This window comes from Nycticebus coucang, chromosome 13 (assembly GCF_027406575.1).
Source record: "Nycticebus coucang isolate mNycCou1 chromosome 13, mNycCou1.pri, whole genome shotgun sequence".
In the NCBI taxonomy this organism is placed as follows: Eukaryota; Metazoa; Chordata; class Mammalia; order Primates; family Lorisidae; genus Nycticebus; species Nycticebus coucang.
Window position 1 is genome coordinate 74,496,569 of NC_069792.1, and position 23,498 is coordinate 74,520,066.

At 35.6% G+C, this 23,498-nt stretch overlaps 1 protein-coding gene across 3 annotated transcripts in view; it reads right to left on the minus strand.

Annotated features, from left to right (window-relative positions):
- Nucleotides 1-23,498, minus strand: part of CSMD3 (CUB and Sushi multiple domains 3) — a 1,164,849-nt gene that overhangs the window by 144,601 nt on the left and 996,750 nt on the right. For all 3 annotated transcript variants that reach the window (XM_053559351.1, XM_053559349.1, XM_053559348.1), the window contains 3 exons: nt 17,334-17,458; nt 10,048-10,144; nt 7,562-7,666 (listed from right to left, as the gene is read on the minus strand). In XM_053559351.1, the coding sequence (XP_053415326.1) occupies nt 7,562-7,666; nt 10,048-10,144; nt 17,334-17,458 (327 nt within the window). The remainder of the gene's footprint in view (nt 1-7,561; nt 7,667-10,047; nt 10,145-17,333; nt 17,459-23,498) is intronic.

Here is a 23,498-nt window from a genome sequence, read left to right on the forward strand (position 1 = left end):
CCACCAGACACATTTTACTGCTAGTCAATCTGTTATTAACAAAGCAGCCAAAAAATGCTGTCATGGTTTGTTTTATAAGTTTGTCCTTAAAGACCAGAGCAGAATTTATTAGTCATTATTCTGAGGCTATCCTAAGGTTATCAAATTTCTTGTTCAACCTCCTACCATCCTCCTATATTTAAACTAAATATTTTGGAAATATTATTTTAATGTCCTGATTGACTAGACAGTAGATTTGAACACATAAAGGATACTGCAAGAACTTTTTAATGATAAAGGAATCTTAGGTATCCTCTGGCACTGATTTCACCACTGCCAACTGTATGTGCCATTCTTGCCTCCCTTTCACGTCCCATAACTTTATTTTTCCCGTCTATTTCTCTTTATTCTTTGACTTTTCTATTTAGAGTCCTCATTGGAATCTGCAGTCTTCATTGTATTTGCAACTATAGTATTTCTATGTGACAATGTTACCCCGTATACCATTTAGTGAGGCGTTTATTTACTTTCTTCAGAAATAAAGGTTTTTATCTACATGGAGAGTATTTTACCTTCTGTTAAGTTATGATTCGACAGTTACTATTTGCTATACCTTTGTAAGCTTTTGACAGTACTGTTATTTTTATTTACTGTAATCCAGGGAGTTTTATAACAATTTTGTTCCTATTAAAGGGGACAATTTAGTAAATGTTTTGATGATGTCTTAGTTAAGGCCCATCAATACAATGCTTAAAAAATTTGATGATCATTTCATCATCTTCAAATAGGTTGCCACCTTGTGGTTTTGGAGAAATAATTAACCCTGTCCTTGGGTTGCAAAAATACTGTGCCTTAGTTTTTGTTGTTGTTGTTGTTGTCTGTTTGTTTTTCTCTTACGTGAGGAATCTAGACATTCATAATTCATCAGAAGTATCTGGAGATCATCTTAAAGCTAAGCATCACTTTGAGAACATTTACTTTAGATCACGTGAATTCAAAGCTAAAAAATTAAATGCCCTTCCCCTCGAGTAGCCTCAGGACCATCAGGAGAGTTAGTCACTGTACTGCTTAAAGCAACTGCACATAAAGTACATCAATGCATCATTCGTTCTTGTGCTTATTCATTACCAATGCTAAGTTCTTTCTCAGATTTTTGAATTAGATTCAAATGATTTAGAGAATACTGGAATTTCTTGATTTCTCATTTTGTAGAAACAACTAGTTGTAACATGATTATATAAATAGTCACGAATACAATATAGGAAAGAACATATTCCATGTAATAAAGTTTACAAGTAGGAAAAAGATTTGTTTAATTAATTTTTCAATTCTCATATAGTTCTAATCAAAGTGTTCTTCACATAGTTATATTCAACCTTACTGTTTAAATTAAATACCATGAATAAAAATGTTTAAATTTGGGGGGAGGAGCAAGAAGGCGGCCGAGTAACAGCTTCCTTGCAACTGGGCATGGTGAGTCTGGGGAGACAAGACTCAAGGCATCTCTGGCTGGTGGGATTGCCTATAATCATCCCATTGAGGACACAGGGAGTCAGCGAAAGACTTCTGGACCCCAAGAGGAGGACAAAAGCAGTGGAAAACTGGCAAGTGGTTGCATGTGTTCATTCGGTCTAATCCTGCCGGCAGCTGTAAGTACAGCAACAGTGAGATTGCAAGCTGGAAAGGCCTTGCCTGTGAGCTATTCTGGTGTTTTTGGACTTGGTACTCAATTGAACTGCCTTGGGAGAGCTTGGGCAGGAGTGCAGAGAACTTAGGACATTGTCTAGGGCCCCAGACTGAGCCGCTGAGTGGATGGAGCTAATCATGTTTGGCTGTTGACCACTGGGAGCCATTGTGAGAGAACTGCCCCAGCAAGCTATGCCCTCAGGGTCGCAGAGAACAATTTTACACTGCTGGTGGGACTGCAAACTAATACAACCTTTTTGGAAAGAAGTATGGGGAACCCTCAAAGCACTCAAGCTAGACCTCCCATTTGATCCTGCAATCCCATTACTGGGCATCTACCCAGAAGGAAAAAAATCCTTTTATTATAAGGATACTTGCACTAGACTGTTTATTGCAGCTCAATTTACAATCGCCAAAATGTAGAAACAACCTAAAGGCCCACCAACCCAGGAATGGATTAACAAGCTGTGGTAGATGTACACCATGGAATACTATTCAGCCATTAAAAAAATGGAGACTTTACATCCTTTGTATTAACCTGAATGGAAATGGAAGACATTATTCTTACTAAAGCATCACAAGAATGGAGAAGCATGAATCCTATGTACTCAATTTTGATATGAAGACAATTAATGACAATTAAGGTTATGCGGGAGGAAGCAGAAAGAGGGACGGAGGGAGGGGGGTGGGGCCTTGGTGTGTGTCACACTTTATGGGGGCAAGACATGATTGCAAGAGGGACTTTACCTAACAATTTTAATCAGTGTAACCTGGATTATTGTACCCTCAATGAATCCCCAACAATAAAAAAAAAAAAAGGAGACTTTATATCCTTTGTATTAAGCTGGATGGAAGTGGAAGAGATTATTCTTAGTAAAGCATCACAAGAATGGAGAAGCATGAATCCTATGTACTCAATTTTGATGTAAGAACAATTAATGACAATTAAGGACACAGTAGGAGTGGGGGAAGAGGAGAGCAGAGAGAGAAAGAAGGAGGGAGGGGTGGGGAAAGGAAGAACAGATAGAGGGAAGGAAGGAGGAAGGTGGATGAGGCCTTTGTGTGTGCTACACTTTTGGGGTGCAAGACACGATTGCAAGAGGGACTTTGCCTAACAAATGCAATCAGTATAACCTGGTCTATTGTACCCTCAATGAATCCCCAACAATAAAAAAAAAAAAAGTTTAAATTCTATCTAGTATACCTTTTCTTTCAAAGATGTTGGTTTCCAAGACTAAAAATTATGAGAATTAAACCCAATAGTCATTGTCTTCCCTTAAGAAGACCAGTAAGGAGGCTACTTACTATGTATTATTAATCCCTATTATTTGTTAATTAGGACATAGTTCAATTTCCTTCATTTATTAAAAATAAGAATGATTGACCAAAAATATTTTTAAAATATTATAAATATCCCATTAAATGCTGATCATCATATTATTTACCTTATATAGATGAATCTCTTGGACATCCAATAATACATTTTAAAAATGCAAAGTTGTATACAAGAGACTTTAAAACGTTTCTTTAATTTACTTGTTATTGGGTGGCACCTGTGGCTCAGTTGGTAAGGCGCCGGCCCTGTATACTGAGGGTGGCAGGTTCAAACCCGGCCCTGGCCAAACTGCAACCAAAAAATAGCCGGCTTTGTGGCAGGCGCCTGTAGTCCCAGCTACTCAGGAGGCTGAGGCAAGAGAACAGCTTAAGCCCATGAGTTGGAGGTTGCTGTGAGCTGTGTGAGGCCATGGCACTCTACTGAGGGCCATGAAGTGACACTCTGTCTCTACAAAAAAAAAAAAAAAAATTCTAAAAAAAAAATTTACTTGTTATTATAATCACTAATTGTCTGTATTATGAATACACATGCTACTTTTGAATTGCATCCCCTATGATAAAGTCCAATTTCTGCTTATGTCATTCTGTGCCTTTCGGTAGTCATGTCTATATAAACAGCTTTAGTTCCTGCCACTCCCTCAAACCTTATGTACCAGCCCTACTGAAATAGTTGCATTTCTCCTAATGTGCCATATTTCATAGCTCTGCCCGAACATGAAGTTTCCTCTGCTGAAAATACACACTCTCTTCCCTAAGTGAAAAGCTCCTGTTGATTTTTTAAGACTCAGCCCACATGTCATCTCCTATTTGAGGTATTCTCTGAATTTCCTAAATAGATCTGAGTACTTACTGCATTTGTGCACTCTACCACAAACATGCTCTATTACTATATTCACAGCACTGGATTATTGCTCTATCTTTCTGTCTCCTCTACTAGACTCTGCAAAGAAAGACAGTGTGACATATTCATCTTCACATTTCCTGTGTTGAGCACAGTGTGTTCCAGATAGGAGGTATTCAAAATATTTATTGACTGAATAAAGAATGAATGAACGTGTCTTATTTTATGAATTAGTCATGTATTTACATTACAATCATACATTTATTATACCTACATGAGCAATAATTGAAAAGTAAACTTAATTATAAAACAAAAATAAAACTGTAAAATTCAATTAACTCTGTCTTTTGTCACTCGAAGTTTCTATTCTATCAAAATTTCTGGTGTAGTTAAGGATATGTAAGTGATGCACTGAGGAGCCTGAACAAGGTGAGGCTGAGGAGGTAATACTGAGGTGACTACTTTCAGGAATCAGAGTCAAACAAAATTATAAAATGTGGCAACAATTAGGTTTTAAATCCCATTATGAATACCAGCATCGACATAGGTCTACTGATGTTAATAACACACACCAATATCGTATAGTTTTCTATATTTTACTTCTAGGTATTGTGTCCATTCATTTATTCATTCAGCCAACAAATGTTTTTGAATGTTTACTGGCTTTGGGGGACTAGACTCAGTATAGAGACATAATGAAAATCTAAATGGAGATGATAAACTCCTATATCAGATCCTGTCTTCTTGGAGCTTACATTCTAGGGACAGAGCAAATAAACCATATTTACTCAAATAATCATCTAACTACACTGTAATAATTTTACATATGAAACAATACTTTGTCTCATACATGTACTTAATGATACTAATCCATTTGTGATTAAAAGTTCTGCAAGAAGTTGTGAGATGAATGTTTATTACTAAATCAATGAGTGTAGCTACTTATTGCAATTCCAGTTGCAAAAAGGCTATAGGATTTAGTTACTTTTTTACACAATTTGAAACAATTGTCGTGAAAGAAGAGAAATTACAATTGATGCCACAGAATCATCAGAAACTACCACAAGCAATTATATGCTGAAAAATTAGAAAAGATGAAACAAATTCTGGAAATATGAAAATTACCAAGACTTAATGGTAAAGAAATAGTAAATTCAAACAGAACAACACTAGTAAAAAGATGAAACAAGTAACCAAAACTCTCTCCTCAAAGCCTAAGATCAGATGGCTTCATGGGTGAATGCTACTCAAACATTTAAAGAATTCAAAGTAATTCTCAAACTCTTCCAAAGAACTGCAAAGGAGGGAACACTTCCAAACTCATTTATTCAGGCCAGCATTACCTGGATACTAAAGCTGAACAAAGACAGCACAAGAGAAGAAAATAACAGACCAAAATCCCTGCTGAAGATGGAAGCAAAAATCTTCAGCAGAATAACAGCAAACCAAATCTAACAGCATATTAAAAAACTCATACTCCAGGACCAAGTGGGATTTACTCCTGGGAGGCAAGAATAGTTAAACATAAACAAATAAATAAATACGACATGTCCCTATCAATGGATGTTGAAAATTTGATAATATTCAATATTCTTCTATTATTAAAAACTCTCAACAAACTACTTACAGAAGGAATTTATCTTAACATAATCAAATCTATATGTGAAAAGTTCACGGCCATCATTATACTGACTGGTGAAAAACTGTAAGCTTCTCCTCTAAGATCAGGAACAAAGCAGGGATGTTTGCTTTTTCTAATTTTATTCAACAAAGTCTTATAAGCCCTAGCCAGAGCAATTAGACAAGAAATAGAAATAAAAGACATCCAAATCAGAAAGGAAAAAGTAAAATGTTTATAGTTTACTGTAAACTATTTACAGTAGATATAATTTTATCTAGAGAAAACTCTAAAGAATCCACAGAACCACACTGAGGTATATCTCCTCCTAGGTAAAAATGATCATTATCAAAAATTAAGACTAAAAATCACAGATGTTGGCAAGGATGTGGAGAAAAGGAAACGCTCATACATTGTTGGTGGGAATGTTAATTAGTACAGTCAAATGAAAAGAAAAATATGAAGATTCCTCAAAAAACTAAAAATAGAACTATCATATGATCCAGTTGTCCTCATGTTGGGTATACAGCCAAAAAAGGAAATTAGTATACTGAGGAGATATATGCCCTCCCATGTTTACTGTGGCACTATCCACAATAGCCTAGATAGGGGGTCATCCTAAGTGCCCATCAAGGGATAAAGCAAATACGGTGTATATACCCAAAGGAATATTATTCAGCCATGAAAAATGAAATCCTGTCATTTGCAGCAACATGAATGGAACTAGAGAACAAACAGTGTTGAGTGAAAAGAGCTAGGCATAGAAAGACAAATATTACATACTTTTCCTCACATATGGGAGCTAAAAATGTTGATCTCTTGAAGGTAGAGAGTAAAATAATGGTTCCCAGAGCCAGGGAAGGGTTGAGGGAGGTGGCAACAAAGAGAGGTTGATTAATAGATAAAAAAATAAAGTTAGCTGGCATGATGCTCAATATAAGTAGGGTGATTATAGTTATCAATGATTTACTAAATATTTCACAATAGCTAGAAGATAGGTTTAGAGTATTACCAGCACAAAGAAATGACAAATGATTGAGGTGATGGGTATCTCAATTACCCTGATTTGACCTTTATGTATTCTATGCATATACTGAAATATCACATGTACCCCAGAAAGACATACAGCCACTAATGATTAATAAAATAATTCAAAAGGACTCTATAGAAAAAACATAAAGACTAATAAAGGAATCAATAAAGTCATAGGATATAAAATTAGCATACAAAAATAAATTGTGTGGTCAGGCGTGGTGGCTCATGCCTGTAATCCTAGTACTTTGGGAGGCCAACATGGATGGATCGCCTGAACTCAGGAGTTTCAGACCAGCCTGTGCAAAAGCAAGACTCTGTCTTGAAAAACTAGCCAGGAGTTGTGGCAGATGACTGTAGTCCCAGCTATTCTGGAGACTGGGGCGAGAGGATCACTTGAGCCCAAGAGTTTGAGGTTGCTGTGAGCTATGGCAGTAGAGGGTGACAAAGTGAGACTCTGTATAGATAGATAGATAGATAGATAGATAGATAGATAGATAGATAGACAGACAGACAGTGTTCCTGTATACTAAAAATGAACTATTCTAAAGGAAATTAAGGAAATAATCTCATTTGCAAAGGATGAAAAAGAATAAAATACTCCAGAATAAACAAATACTGCATGATTCCATTTACATGACATATCTAAAATAAGTTAATCTCATAGAAACAGTGTAGAATGGTGGTTGCTAGAGATGGGGAGGAGGGGAAATGAAAAAGTTTCAAACCAATAGACATGAAATTTCAGTTACACAGTATGAAGAAGTTCTAAAGATCTGTTTTATAACATAGGGCTTATGATTAATACCATATTGACACTTAAAAATGGTGTCAAGAGGATAAATATGCTAGTATTCTTACTACTATAGAAGGCTAAATACTTGTAAATTCTAGTGAAATCATTAAAGCTTTACCTATATAATTTGTCATTAAAATAATACTTTTAAAATTTAAAAAGATTGTTTTGTTTGAAAAAATTGGCATAATTTCCATGTTCATGAAAATAAGTACCAAAAATTAACATAAGCTTATTCTTAACTTTCCCACATACCACGTTATGTTAGTTTTACCTGTATATTCAAGATGAAATCCTGCAGCAGAAACACTGATGTCTGATTGAAAATTTAAATATAGATTATTAGATGTACTATTCAAAAGATGAGGTATGGTTGTTCCTGTAATGATAATTGAGAAGCCAGGTCAATATCACATAATAGACATTATTGTAAAACTAAGTAAGTTAATAACTACTCAATTGACGGATTACCAGGAAAGTTATATACTAATCAAAGTGTTCTTCAAAAATTTTTTTAAATAAAAATATTTCTCCCATAATCCTCTTTTATTTTACTGTTCCTATCTCCAAGGAGACAGGTCTTTGAGACGACTTTAGATTGTTCCCTAAAAATTGTCAGAAGCAAAGAGAGCTAGTAAAAGTCAAACTGGTAAATTTGACATCACCTGAAGTGTTTTAAATTTTATGTGAATCCATGTATTCCATGCATGAGCTAATAAGAAACTTAAATTTTGCATGTGATTTTTATGGTATCATTAACTTAAGACTTTGTATTCATCATATGATAAAACAATTCAATTCACTTTATTAATGAATTAAAGATAGACCGTTTATTCTATACTAAGTCAAGTACTTTAATGTTCTTTTTTATACTCTGGGAGCAAGGCTGGTGGTTGGCTTTCAAAAAAGAAAAAAGAAAAGACCCAGTTATAAAGTATTATTAGCCTTGTCCCTCAGCAAATGACTTATAATGTTTTTCTGAACTTCTGAGGGAAATCGAGTTTACTTTATTCAGTTATTGAGTTTGAAAATATAAAATATTTGCTTCAACCAATTACATCTTGATTGATACTTGGCAAATAGTTTAACATCTTTAATACTCCAATTCTAGCAGTTTCAAATGGCAAGCATGAAAAGACAGCTATTAACAGTCAATTGTATGTTTTAAGATATTGTTCAACAAGTTATTGCAAACATCTTGATAAGTAACTTGGCACTTTACACTTGTTTATAACTGTGTGGATCTTACCCCCATGTCTTTTGTGAAATAACAGGATGAATTTATTACTGAATATTGTTTTGTGTTTTTTTTTTTTTTTTTTAGTTCACTCTCTGTCAGAGGTGTGCTCACTGTAACCACTTTAAGAGAGGGATAAAGAGAAACTCAAAGGTCACTTGACCTGTCGCACATCTGGCAGTGGTTCTGAACCTTCCTAATGCCTCCTAATGCCGCGACCCTTTAATACAGTTCCTCATGTTGTGCTGACCCCCAACCATAAAATTATTTTCGTTGCTACTTCATAACTGTAATTTTGCTACTGTTATGAATCGTAATGTAAATATCTGATATGCAGAATGTATTTTCATTGTTACAAACAGGTTGCGACCCACAGGTTGAGAACGCTGTGAGAATCCTAGAGATTAAGACCTCTGGCTCTGGAGTCACACCAGCTGGGTCCCAGTCTCATTCTAGCATTAGTTGTACAATTCAGAGAACTTAATACCCCTGAGCTTCAATCACCTACCAGGATTGTCACAAAGATTTAATGAGGAAATTTATGACAAAACTGGCACAGAGCTAGCATTCAGTACTCAACAGCTGTAATTTATCACTTCTATCATAGCTACACAAGTATGACTAAAAAGAAAGTATTACATATAATTTACCTTAAATAAAAATGTATTCAAAATTTTGTTGTAATTTTCTGAGAATGATTTCTACCTAAATGTCACTGCAGCTTTAGATATGTCTTTCCTTTCCTCACTGGTAATTCTGAATAAAAGCATAACATCATTCAAATGCATTTCACTATGTATGAAATGTATAAGTTAATATTTAGTTACATTTGTATTTCTAGAGCTTGAAAGGTATAATAGTTAAAATTAACAAAGCAAAACTCATCTTTTCAATTTCTATATGCTGAAAGATTATTGTGTAAAGTACCTTTAAAACCTAAAGTCTAACAATTTTAAAAAATCAGTCAATATCTTGCATAAAAATCATAATACTTTATTTTGTATTTCCTTCTAGTCTAGTTATATATATATAAATGTTATACAATTTTATTCATGTCCTACAAGTACTATTGTATTCTCTTTATTCCTACCGAGTAGTACCTTGTAGGATCTGCCATGTTGACACACAGTCTGTATGATTATTTGAATGACGCATAACATTCTGTTAAGTACTTATGATTAGTAAGCACAGTCTAATCTTTATTATTGCTCATCATCATCTTTAAGAAAAAAGGACACATATGTTTTGGAACTACAAGCCAGCTGAACATATTACCATTAACTTAAGAGCATGAAAAAATAATTACCCAAACATAGTAAGAATAAGGTTTTAAACAGCAATCTTGACAATACCTTTTAAAGCCTTCCAAACTTCTAACCTTGTAGTTTACTTCATTGTGTACAGTATGTAAAAAGTAAATTAAAATCACTAAATCTGAGTTTTAGGTAAGTCTTTAGGAAAAAATTTTTACCTTCCTGATAATATCTGGATTTTAATTAGATAAGCTCATCTGTCTTAGTTACCTGAATAGCTTCCAAGTCTCGGAGCATTATTGTCTCCCCCATCGTAAAAATCCAGAGAATCCCAATTATGTTCTGTGGCAAAGCTAATGACTTGCACCTGTGAAGTAATATTTACTGTTAAGAATACAATTTCCATAGGTCCCCCTTGCAAAAGAGAGCTCAAATCCTGGATCTCATCTCTGTGGGCCTTAATAGAAGGATTTTTTGATTTTTAACAGAATTTATCTTTGCCATTACGGTCCTGGCTTGCGTGAACTGGTTTTTACAAGAAAAGCCTTGTAGAGTACCCAGCCCTGGCAGGGCTCACCCTGAGTATGACATGTAGAATGTCTGTCACTATCTCAGAACATTCTCTTTATTGAAAGCCTTGCATTAATCCAATGACTCACTGCCAAGAATCTCTATCTATGTTCCAAACTGTTGGTTACCTTTTATATTTTGGAGTGTTAGATTCTTGTCACTGACGGAGTTTTCTCATTTTCATTTAACTATTAGGACATAACCAGACTTGTGGTCCACAAGATTATAGGACATTATAATATACATTTTCTAAAGTGCATTTATTTCTGGATACAAGGTATTTTTCCTTTCCTTGCATAAATTTTGTTCAAATTCTTCTCTTCCGTTTATTAAAAGTTGTTCAACATTATCTCTGGCACTCATTTCAGTAGGTTGTTGGCATAGTTGAGCAAATAGCCTTTGTAAGTGACACAAATGCATCTTTTAAAAACTGCTTCTCTGAATGGAGTTATAATAACAGAAGCACCCAGAAGGTCCCTGAAGTTAAAAAGGAAAATTCTGGTGTTTGGTTCTTTCATGTCTATTAAATTTTATTTAAAGAAAGAGGCATGTGTCACTTTGCTGCACATCACTTGGCCCAGCTTGAGTTTTGCAAGAACCCAGTGACCCTCAAAAGGTGGATATTATCTATTTTGCTTTTTGTTTATTAAAAATTTTATGGTTTTGGAGGAAACAAAGGAATACTTTTATTAAAATAAAGTAATTTTAATGTTAGCTAAAGTCTGTTACAAATATAGACAACACACTCATTCACCACTTAACAACTTCATTCATTAAAAATTTCTCATTTGCAAAATAGTCCATCATTATTCTTCCGTGTAAATGAATGCTGGTGCCTCTTTTCTAGGGGTGAGAACCACATGGCAATAGATACCCTGCCTGTGTGACTGGCACTGGACCCAGTGGCACTGTTCCAGGACAGGAAGAAGAGCAGAATGAAAGCTGTATGCCTGTAATATAAATGTTACCTCCTTAAACAATGATCAATTCCTTCTTCATATTTGAATTTTCCTTTTCTTCAATTCAAGGGAAGAAAAGATTGAACTCAACCAAAAAAAAAGATTCATGCAGGAATTGACATTTGGACTAAGCTTAAGATACTGAGAAGTTTTTCACTACAAGAAATTACTGAGTATGTGAAAATGGAGAGAAGTCAATCTATGAGCTAGATTTAGTGAACCATTCATAATCCAATTTAGCCACAGTGGAGGGTATTATATAAGAGTAAATACACATGCAAAGTTAGAAAAAGCATAGAAAAGTTAGAGTAGAATTTAGTGGAAACTACAACAGATCTCAGAGTCCCTGGATTAGCAATTTCCTGGCTCCCTCTACTCACTGGCATGTAAGCGTAGGCAAGTTGTTAATTTTTCTGTGCCACATATTACTTACATAAATAACTATAATAAGATTATCTAAATGTACTTGGATTCTACCTAACAAATGCAAACAATGTAACACAATTGTCTGTACCCTCATATTAATTTGAAATAATAGTAGTTCATAGATTTATTGTAAAAATTAAATTAGTTAACATGGATAAAGAATTTAGTACACTGCTCAGCATGTAAGGACTCAGGATTCAATAAATCTTGGCTGCGGGAGAGAGAGAGAAAGAAACACTTAATAAAAGCTAAACACTGATATAATAATTAAGCATTCCAAGGTATAATTATACCTTCAGTTTTCCATTGGAGGTTTTAGAAGTAGGAGAAAGAATATAATCAGGACTGTGTTCTAAGACAACACAGCATTGAGTGATGAAAATAAAAGTGAAAAGACAATTTCAATGTCAATTACAGTCACATTTCAATATTTATTGAATAGAGGAACAACAAAAAGTTATACCAGATTAGAGGTAGGAATAGTAGGAAGAGGGACCCAGATGTCATATGTGTTGATATAGGGTAAGTTACTGAATTTTGTGTGATTTGAATAAGGGAGGAAATGAGTAGGAATTTTTAAGAGTAATTTATCTTTTTTTTCTGAGTTATTGGGATTAGAAGGGTAACAAGAACAAAATGTAGTATCTCCAGGAAAACATGTTACCCAGATGGAAGGAAGACATCTGAGACATCTGTTAATTCTTAATACTCATTTAGAGTCGGCTAAAATATGACTTCCAAACACATCAGGTCCATGTCTTACATGGTGAAGGGTCTTTCAAGTGTGATTAGTTTAAGGACCTTGAGACAGAGGAAAAGAAGCAGAGGGAGACTTGATGCGCACAGAAGAGAAGGAAATGTGACCACAGAGGAAGAAATTGTAGTGATGTGGCCAGAAGCCAAGGAATGACAACCACCACAGGAAGCTGGAAAGAGCAAGGAAAGGATGCTTTGGAGCCTGGAAGGGAGGGAAGAGAGAATCTATCAGCATCTTGATGTTAGTGCAGTAGAACTGATTTTAGACTTCTGGCCTCCAGTATTGTGACAAAATATTTTTTTGTTGTTGTTGTTGTTGTTTGCAGCTATAAAGTTTATGGTAATCTATCACAGTAGCCACACACATCTAATATAATTTGCCAGTTGGATTCTGAGTAAATTGTGAATGTAGTTTGTCATAATAAAAAGATACAGGGAGTAGAAGCTCAAAACGGCCAGAAGAGGGCGGTGCCTGTGGCTCAGTGAGTAGGGCGCCGGCCTCATATGCCGAGGGTGGCGGGTTCAAACCCAGCCCCGGCCAAACTGCAACAAAAAAATAGCCGGGCGTTGTGGCGGGCGCCTGTAGTCCCAGCTACTCGGGAGGCTGAGGCAGGAGAATCGCTTAAGCCCAGGAGTTGGAGGTTGCCGTGAGCTGTGTGAGGCCACGGCACTCTACCTGAGGGCGGTACAGTGAGACTCTGTCTCTACGAAAGAAAAAAAAAAAAAAAAAAAAAAAAAAACGGCCAGAAGAATGAGAAGCTACAAGATCAAGAGCCCAGTATAGCAGCTCAATTTACCATTGCCAAAATATGGAAACAGCCTAAATGCCCATCAACCCAGGAATGGATTAACAAGCCGTGGTATATGTATACCATGGAATACTATTCAGCTATTAAAAAAAATGGAGACTTTACATCCTTCGTATTAACCTGGATGGACGTGGAAGACATTATTCTTAGTAAAGCATCACAAAAATGGAGAAGCATGAATCCTATGTACTCAATCTTGATATGAGGACAATTAATGACAATTAAGTTTAGGGGGGGGAAGCAGAAAGAGGGATGGAGGGAGGAGGGTGGGGCCTTAGTGTGTGTCACACTTTATGGGGGCAAGACATGATTGCAAGAGGGACTTTACCTAACAATTGCAATCAGTGTAACTGGCTTATTGTACCCTCAATGAATCCCCAACAATAAAAAAAAAAAAAAAAAAAAGAGCCCAGTATAACAGAAAGCCACATGAGAGCCAATTGAAGATTTAGAAAGAGGTAGCTCTTGACTCAGAAGCATTCAGAAAAACTTTGCATAAAATAAAGTTGTCCATCAAGGCAATAGGATAAGATATAATGAACTTCTTATCATTAGAACTAGGCATCTAACATACATCTGTTCAAATTCTATTTTATTTTGTTTGAAACATGTGAATTCACTATGATCATGCTGTAAATTGACACAGTTATGTAACCAATATTTTTCCTCATAGCTTATTACATAAAGTTTGCCCTTTTCTTAACAACTATCATTGCTATTAGATGTACTATTATCATTGTTACCATTAAATGTAGCCCCTTTGGAATTCTCCCTCTAATAAATGCGATGAATATATTCTTCTCTACATATTATTAATATAAAAATTGGTCCATTTGTTGAGTTTCTTTGCAAAAAATGCTCATTTTAAATTATGGTAATACTTTCATTATTCCAGTGTATTTATATGTGTTTGTGTGTATAAATGTGTGTTTGTAAGTTCCTATAATTCAGTGATATGTCTAAAATTAGAGCCCATATAGCTAATTAAAAAAAAAACAAACCTGGTAGTCCATTAGAATTAAAATTAAAAGTCCAATAGACACACAAAATGAATTGTTAAGTGTTCTTCCAAACTCAAATTTTGTTTTTTGAAGTACAATCATTAAACAAAGTACTTCCTCAATGAAAGAGTGAAAGATTTTATAGTGTAATTGATATGTGTTCACTTTTGAATAGCGTTTGCCTGGGACAAATTTTTCTGCAGATATTTTATTAATTCATCATGCCGTTACTCTCTAGTCAAAATTCCACTGCTCAGAACAGTATTAATTGATTCATTGTAAACATATTTAGTGAGTGTACATTTCCAGGCACTGTGCTGTGTATACCGCCAGACGCTGTGCCAGAACAGACCTGACTGCCGTGATGACCTCACAGATAATTAGGTAGTCACATTAAGATGTAATGGATGTTATGATAAAGAAATTACATGCAGCTCTGAGAACACAGAACAAGGGACCTTGAATTTGTCTTAAGCTCATAGAAGGTCTTCCACAGACAATGTATTTGAGACAGAAATTATGAGTGAGAACAATTCAAATGAAAGGAGACCTTGGAAAACATTGCAGCAGAGGGAACAACACGAACAAAGTTCCAGAGAATGGAGAAAGCCAGGTTTTTTAAAAGAACTTAAATAGTGCGGATAGAGTAGTCAACAAATGAAAGCAGAGCATGAAGGTATGATCAATTGTGTCAGGGAGTGAAGGAGGTTAGAGACACTGAAGTATTATTAGCAGGAAACTGATATTAGCTTTTTAATTTCAAAGGGTTACTCTACTTGTCCTATGGAAAACAAATTAGAGGAGAATGAGGACTTGAGACAGGGATTATCACCACTTGATTTGGGGTGGTAAACGTGTGAATGGAGATAATTAGACTTGTTTGGGAGATTTGCGAAAGACAGCCCTGAAATATTTCACTGTGCAGGGTATGAGATAGAGAAAAATCAAGATTTCTTTCTTGCGCAACTTAACAGATGAGAGGGTCCTTCTGAGGCAGACAACACTGGGAAGGATCTATAATTAAAAAATTATAGTCAGTTTTAGACAGGCTAAATTTGGCATATCAGCAAGTTTTACTGAAAAAAATTCTGTTGGATATATAATGTACAGTTTAGGTGAGCAGTCTGGGTTAGTTATTTATGTTTGAAAATCATCATTTATTCAGCTCTTCATTAAAAACAACAACAACAACAAAAAAAAACATTTTCTGCTTGTCTCTTACATCCTGGTCAGGAAGTACATAATGGTAGCTGAAGGTGTGGAAATAGATGAGGAGGTATCAAGAAAGGCATAAGATAAGGCCAACGAAGGCCACAGACACTAACGTTTCAATGACGAGTTAAACTAGAAGAGGAAACCGTGAAGGGATGTAGAAGCCAGCTATGGATGCTGAAAAGAAAAGTAAAAAGCAAAGCCCAAGAAAATGTTGGTGTCATAAGTGCTAAAGAGGGGGAAAAAAGTGTTTTAGGAGGAGAGAATCAACAGCTAGAGAGCTGATAATAAAACAAGCAAGGTGAGCAATGCCAGGGCTTTAATCGCACGGAGTCTTCACTCTGAGGGGCTTGCTGAGAGCACTGGTGCTGAAGCCACAGTGCAGTGGGTCAAAAATAAAGGATGACAACTAAAGAAAACATGCCAGGGTTTTTATTATTTTAAGGAGATAGAAGTGAATACGTCACAGGATAGAGATTCTCTATAGGATAACCTTCAGAAACTTAGAACCAGATGATGTGGTTAAAGTTCTGTGAAGGTTCTAAAGACGTCTCATTTCAGATCCTCTGTACAATGTGGAACATGGACAGTTCTGCTATCCTTGTTATTATACTAAAATAGGATTGATTAGTTACCTTCAAATTTTACAAACTGGCCACAAACTTATAGCATAGCTACACAGAAGGTAAATTTGTATCTGTAGTGTCTGGAAGTCCTTGTAAATCTAAAACGTACATGTTTCATGTTTCCTTATTAGTTGAATAGCCTATTTTATTTCTGACATTTGTCAAATAATTTAAAAGTTTCTGCATCGTTATAAATTCAAGAAGCTGATTATGTTTACTAAAGATGATATCGAATTTTAACGCATGGTATCCTGCCTAGTTTTTCACAATTCTGACATGTCTCAAGTTTCTAAAGGAAAACCTGATAAATCAATTGGAGAAATAATCAATTCATTTTTAATGAAGGGTATACAATATAATATCTTGCAATTACCTTCCATAGAGCATATACCGATTCCGCAATAAAATGCCATCAATTCATCCAGAAACAATCTCTTTGTAAACCGAGAAACTAGTCAAATTACTCCAAAAACACAATGGTTGCAAAATAACATGATAGACACTGCTGAGTGCCTATTAAAAACCATCCCTCTTCCTCACTAATAGGGACCTGGTTTAGTTTAATCAAACGAGAAATGAGAACATCAGAGGAGGCTGATATCCTTGCTTATTCAAGGCACTCAATAATGTTTTATTGGAGTCAAGTGACAGTAAATCATGAGCTATTGCCCCATGTATGGTTTAGAAATAAAGATGATTGCAAGTTTGGCCAAGAAGAAGGGAGTAAGTCTGCTGGCAGGTTTCTTGAAAAGGTTTTATTAACATTGAAAGGGTAATTGACAGGAACATTCCATTGTAGGCTCTTATGCCGAGAGCTCTGCAGTCCCCTCAATACCACACAAAAGCCAGTCCACGGGCTAAAGCCAGTGTGCTGAGGACAGCAGAGGAGAGAAGGACGTAACTGCGTCAGCAATGACATAACTGAACTTCTGAAATAAACAACCCTTGAATCCTTTTACTTCGAGGTTCCATGTTACGTTGGGGCAACAAAGTTTTTGCATCGTTTAGACCATTCTGAATAGACTTATGTTACTTGAGTGTGAAAAAAATAATAATAAATATCTTTCTATTAATTTAAACCACGCACGTCAGCCGAAACCACTTGCTAAACATTTAGTAATAGTGTTCATTCTATCATCTCCGATAAGATTAATTTCAAATGTGCAGTGTAAAGAAGAAAAATGTAAATATTCTTACTTGAATGCCAGCTCCCTCTGGCACTGTGATCTTCCACACACAATTTAGATTGTTGTCGTAGGGCTCAGGGTACCCAGGAGACAGAATAGTCCCTTTGCGCTTAGTTAAAATTCCGCCACAGGGCACTAAAAGTAAAGCAGGCCGGGAGAGAGGGAGTTAACTCTAACACAAAGGCTTAATAAGTAAGAAAACAAGGCTGCAGATAATATTTAAGACAATACTAGACTTGCGAACAAAATCAAATCATACTATTTTTTAAAACTCATAGGAACAATGATAATTAAATGTTTCTATATCATGAAAACTTTTAAGATTTGATAACATTGATGGATGACTGTCCAATGGCATATCTAAAATCAAACTACAATTAACTCTCTAATAGGATTTAATTTGTATTGTAAAAAAATGCACTGACCAAATTTGCTTTTAAAATGGCTTGTTTCCGTATACAGAGTTTGTTTTAAAGTATTATTTGCTAATGTTTGCTACTCTCCCTTTTGCACATTTATTGAGAAGTAATAGCATCCTCAGAGGAGTAATCAGGCTGTTGATAACCATTATTGTAATAACATTTATATAGAGCCTATCACTCCATATATTTTAACTCAGTTAATCTGATGAGATAAGAATATTTTCCCCATTTTACAGCTGAGGAAATAAAAGGGAGACATTAAGAAATTTTTTTTGTCCAAGATCACATAAGAGGAGACAATGCTGGGATTTAAATCCTGGCAGATTTGCAGCCAGAGTCCCTGTCCTTTGATACAATGAAGATACTTCATACGGTTCCAGTCTGGTTACTTCCACTGAAATTATTACAAGAGTGAATAAGTACATAGACCTACTCTAAAGTTAATAAAGGCTTTTATCATTTTTAGATCTGAAAGTAAAATTCTCATACCAGTAACACTGTCAGCTTGATTCTGGGCATAAGCTCACAACTGTTAAATACCGTATGACTTTGGGCATGTTCTTTAAACCTTCTGAAACACGGATACTTTATCTGTGAAATGGTAATGCTGTATCGAGAGTATAATATACAGAAAAAAAGCTAGCACACTATTTGGAACATTGTAAAGAGTCAACAAACTATATCTCCTTTTGCTACAGTTACTGCTATTTTAGGTACCAATGGTACTGTGCTCTTTAGGCATTTGTCCTACTCTGGTTATAAGGGTGAGATATAAAGACGTATCTTTTGTAATAATAGTAACAATAATAGTAAACATGAATTACAGTTTTATGTCACTTCTAAAGCCAAATGAATAAACCCAGGATAATTACTCGAAGAGGGTGTTTCAAAACAAAATTAGCATGATAAGGTACTCTTAAAGAAAGTTGTTCCATTGTATTTTCATATAAATCTATATTTTTGAGAATGCACAAATTCAGTTTAACTTAGAAAGAATTTAGGTCATTTAAAAAGAAAACCAACAGTTTTATATGATGTAAAAATATCATACAAGGGTAGAGGGAGACATGTAAAACAAATTCCACCTCTGAAATAGAGGAAGGACTGATCCAAATGTGAAAGGAAATAGTTTACAGATGCTCTTCCCTCATCCTCCTGCACTACCCTGCCTCATTCTCATTCTTTTTTTCTGTCACTTCTTTAATCACATCAATGGCTCTCTGTGGCTTTTGTATTGTCCACGTACTATATTCTCAAATGACTGTCAAAATGGTCTTTAAATTATATGTCCTGGTACTACTCTCTTGAAACTCTGTCAATAATCTCCCCATTACCTGAATTCTATAAATAAATAGAATACATTGTATCAGCCTCTAACTTCAGCTCCAGAATTGTACATAACTTTAATTTCGCAGTAATTGGTCATTCCAACCATGCCTTCTAGCCCAGGCCACTAAGCTAATATGCTCTTTTCATGCTGTCACTTGGTTTGTCCCCTCTCACCTGGCCAACGTCTGCCCGTCATGAACATTTGGTGTGGATCTAACCTCTGGAACCATTCTCACCTCCCTTGTTTGTTAAGTGCCTTATAGCTTTCTGTAGCATTTTTTCCTATACAAGTTTGTCCCATTGTGCTTACAAATTCTTTTTACGGTTAGTCTCTTCCAATAGACTCTAGTCTGAGAAGGTGAGATAATCACTTTTTTGCTTGCAACTCTGTTGAACTGTGGTAAGAAGATTCTACTATTTGCGTTACAGATTTTCCTTCCTTGCTGCTACAGTGACAGGCGATCCCCTCTTCCTCCATTCTCTCTTCTTTCCATTCCATCAGGCTTTGGTTTTCAATACTTTATTGAAATGACAATGTCAGAATCATCAGAATAATGTTCTGCCACGATCAATTAATAACTTGCATTTTATTCAGCCTCTGAGCAGTTCTCTCCCACTGTTGACCGCGAGCCTTTCTTTGCTTGGCTATCAGGACAGCACATTCTTCTGGTTTCCATGCATGTCACTGTACCACTGGACGCACTCAGATTTTTCTTTCTTTTTCTTTTCTTTTTTTGGTAGCTCCTTCTTGTGATGTAGTCCGAGGAAATCTTTTCTTTCTAATCACAATCCCTTGTGATAACATCCATTCTCATGTTTTGTATATACTATGGCAGCTAAATGTTTACCTCTAGCTATGACCAGCCATGCCTTCTGCTCTCAGATTGTGCAACAATATGTCTAATAAATATCTCAATATTGATATGTCCACAAAAATAATTTTCAATTTTTCCTCAGCCACAGTTTCTTGTATCTTAGTAAACCTCACCACCATTTACCTGGTTCTTAGGTTAGGGGCTGGGTTGAACCGGCCACCTCCAGCATATGGGGAGGCAAATGAGTTACACTTAAAACTCATTTTTATTTCTCTTTTTTACATTCAAATTCACATTTATTTTTACATTCAATCTATCAGTAAACACTGTCACCTCTACCTTACATATATATGCAAAAGCTTACCAATTGTCATCACTTTTACCATGATCTTCCTGACTAGATCACCTTTACATTTCCCTCCATTAATGCAATAAGCTTCTAATCAGTCTATGCTCCTACTCCACTCCTCCTTAAACTAACTACAGTGATTTTTTAAATAACTAATCAAGATCCTATCACTACCTAGCTCAATGAATTCTCATATTTCTTAGAGAAACTTCAAGCCTCCATAGGACTTGGTCTCTGTAGTGCCTCTCCACACTCACGTCCTGTCACTCTTTCCTGTCATTCCCCGTGCTCCAGACATCTTAAATTTTTCTTGTGCCATGTGTCACATGTCAAAAATGCTCTTTCCAAGGGCAGCACCTGTGGCTCAAAGAAGTAGGGCCACCAGCCCCATATGCTGGAGGTGGTGGGTTCAAACCAGCCCCGGCCCAAAACTGCAAAAAAAAAAAAACGCTCTTCCTTTCACAGTTCTATCCTCACCCAGACTCTACGCATTCCTACCTGTATTCATTTCATTCCAGTATAAAACAGCAGCGTGCTCTGCCGTCCTCTTCTAATCCCAGCCCCCTCTTTACCCTAACTACCACTACCCAAAAGAAGAAAAGATACATTTCTAGATGTGTTCTGTCTCCTTCTACAGAAATGTAAAATGTAAATGTAAAATGTAAGGCCAAAGGTCTCATATCCTTATGCAAAACTATGTCTCCAGCACCTAAAATAGTGTCTGATGCTTAGTAAGCACTTAATAAGTGCTTGTTGAGTAAATTGTTGAAGGACTGGATATACAGCTGTGTATCTTGGAGCTAAATTTACCTCTTTATCATTCCTGCGTCATATCTGTCTCCCAATAGTTTTCTAAACATAACCATATTTGTCAAATTCTACTTCAATTGTTTTTTTTTTTTTTTTTACCAACAAAATATATTATAAAAATATTCCCAGATATACCATGTCACATACAGGATGTTTTACAAATGTCACTTGCCTAGGTATTACTTACTCTAACATTTGCATTTATTTTTTAAAAGATACAGGGTAAATTTCTCTGTGATTGGCATTACACAGCATGATATATCAATTAAGAAAATAGGCTTTAGAATCAAGAAGGCTGCTTTCAAATCTAATTCTACTTTTGTCTCTAAACCGTAGGAGTTTTACTATCTGTAAAAGAGAAAATAAGTAGTGCTTCATACAAATGCTAATACTTGCTGTTTATTATTAGAATTCATGGCGTTTTGATGGATGGATAAATGAATCGATGCACCAGAGTTTAGATCTTGTACACATTTCTTCATCAATTTCCTTCCCTCTCTAAGAAAAGATGAAATAGACAGATGTCGCTATGGAGATGCTCTAAGTAAAAGTAACTCTTTCTGGGTCTCTAAAGGACTTGAAGAAAAAAACAGATTCAGATAAAAGTGATAGGATAAGCAGCTAATTAAAGGCTTTTGCCTAAGGGGAGTAGGTGGCGGCTTCAGGGGCTTTTCAAAAAAGACCTCCCACAAACAGAAGTACTTATGCCTAAAGCCATATATTGTCAAAGTTATTAGAGGCTGCAGGGGGTTATTTGAATTACAGAGCCTCTAAGGGAAGAGAACCTCAGGTTTATGAGACTCAAAATTTTCGGAAGTCTGAATTTGGAAGACAGAAACTCAATCTGAAGCCTAAATTTCATTTTTCAGTTTTACATTTGTTCCAATACTTTTAAACTAAAATATGATTGCATTTTATTATAATTTACCTAAGAAACCCTAGGCACTACAGTTCTGTATAAGATTATTAAATATTGCATAGATGCTGTTAAAATTTGTGGATCCTCTAATTTAGTTTTTGATCATCTTAACTATAAGCCCAACTCATGTATCATGTTTAATGGGGTTGCTTTCTAGCCCACAGCTCAGTTTCAGCCTGTCAGTGTGTGCAAAATACCTGAGCATTGTATTGTGCTTTACTATGACAGGAAAAATTGAAAATGTTGATAGCAATAGTAAGAACTGTGACACTGAAACAGGACAATTGAGATAGAAATCGCTAGGAATGTAGAAAGCAGTATTCTTTTGGTTTCAGTTGGGTGCTTATGTGGCTTAGCTGTTAACTGAGCATTCATTGAACTGTGAAGGCAGAAGAAAACAATCACCTTGTACAAAACCTGCAAATAGACTGTCAAATAGGGGGTGACCACAAAGTTCGTGTGCAATTTTAAATTGCACGTTATTGTAAATTGCACATGAACTTTATGGCTAGCCTGTGTTATATTTAAACTGTAAAGTGCAAATAGAGAGTTTGTTCTCTCTCAGAATAAAATCCCCCCTATAAAACGTAAGTCTACTGCTTGTATTTTATCTCCATAGCTCTCCTACAGACTTCAGAAGAGTTTGCAACGTAGATTTGTAGAGGTAACGTGAGCAAAAGCACCACCACGTGGTGGAAGGATGAAATGGAAAAATGCCTGGACTTCCGACTGGAGAAGAAGCCAGAGTTGTTAGACTCTTAGTAAATATTTAGGAAATGACCACGATTGTTTGCTAAAATCCATTCATTGAACAGATGTTGTTTCTTGAACACCTACTGTGTGCCAGGTCCTCTTTTGATAGAATTTAAAAATAATATAGTGGTAGGGGAAAAAGAGGCATATTAAGATAGACTGATAAATTTTAAAAAGACCAAAAACTATATGTAATATGGTGAATAGTAAAGTAAAAGCAGAATAATGGAATAGAGAGTGGTTAGTGAATGAGCTTCAGGATCATCAAGAAAGGTAATTAGGAGGAGACTTGAACGAAACAACACAGGGAGACAAAAGATATACGAGGGATACCTCCCTATCAGAGGAAAGAGAAAATTCTAACGCCTTCAAATAGATACTACTTCACACAGATAACAAATGTTGAAAAGGAATACAAGTTAAAGAGAAGGCTTTGATAAACCTCAGATAGTTTTATATTTGACTCGCACATTTGAATTTTTAAGACATCAAGCTTTTTTCTTTTCTCAAATATGTTAAGACATGACCATTTTTATTGAGAACATTTTGAAGCTAAAAATACTTACAATTAAACATAGAAATGCAAACTGTGTTTTCGTATGTAAAGATTAGTAGTTGGGCCAAATGGTAAACCTAAACTCATCTCTCTTCTGGAAGTCATTTAGAATCATCGCCTTTCTAATTCTTGACTTACACAGACCCTACAAATCCATTTGTTGATACAGTCAACTTTCCAGATTTACACCTATTCTACATGGAATAATATGTTTTAGAGGGT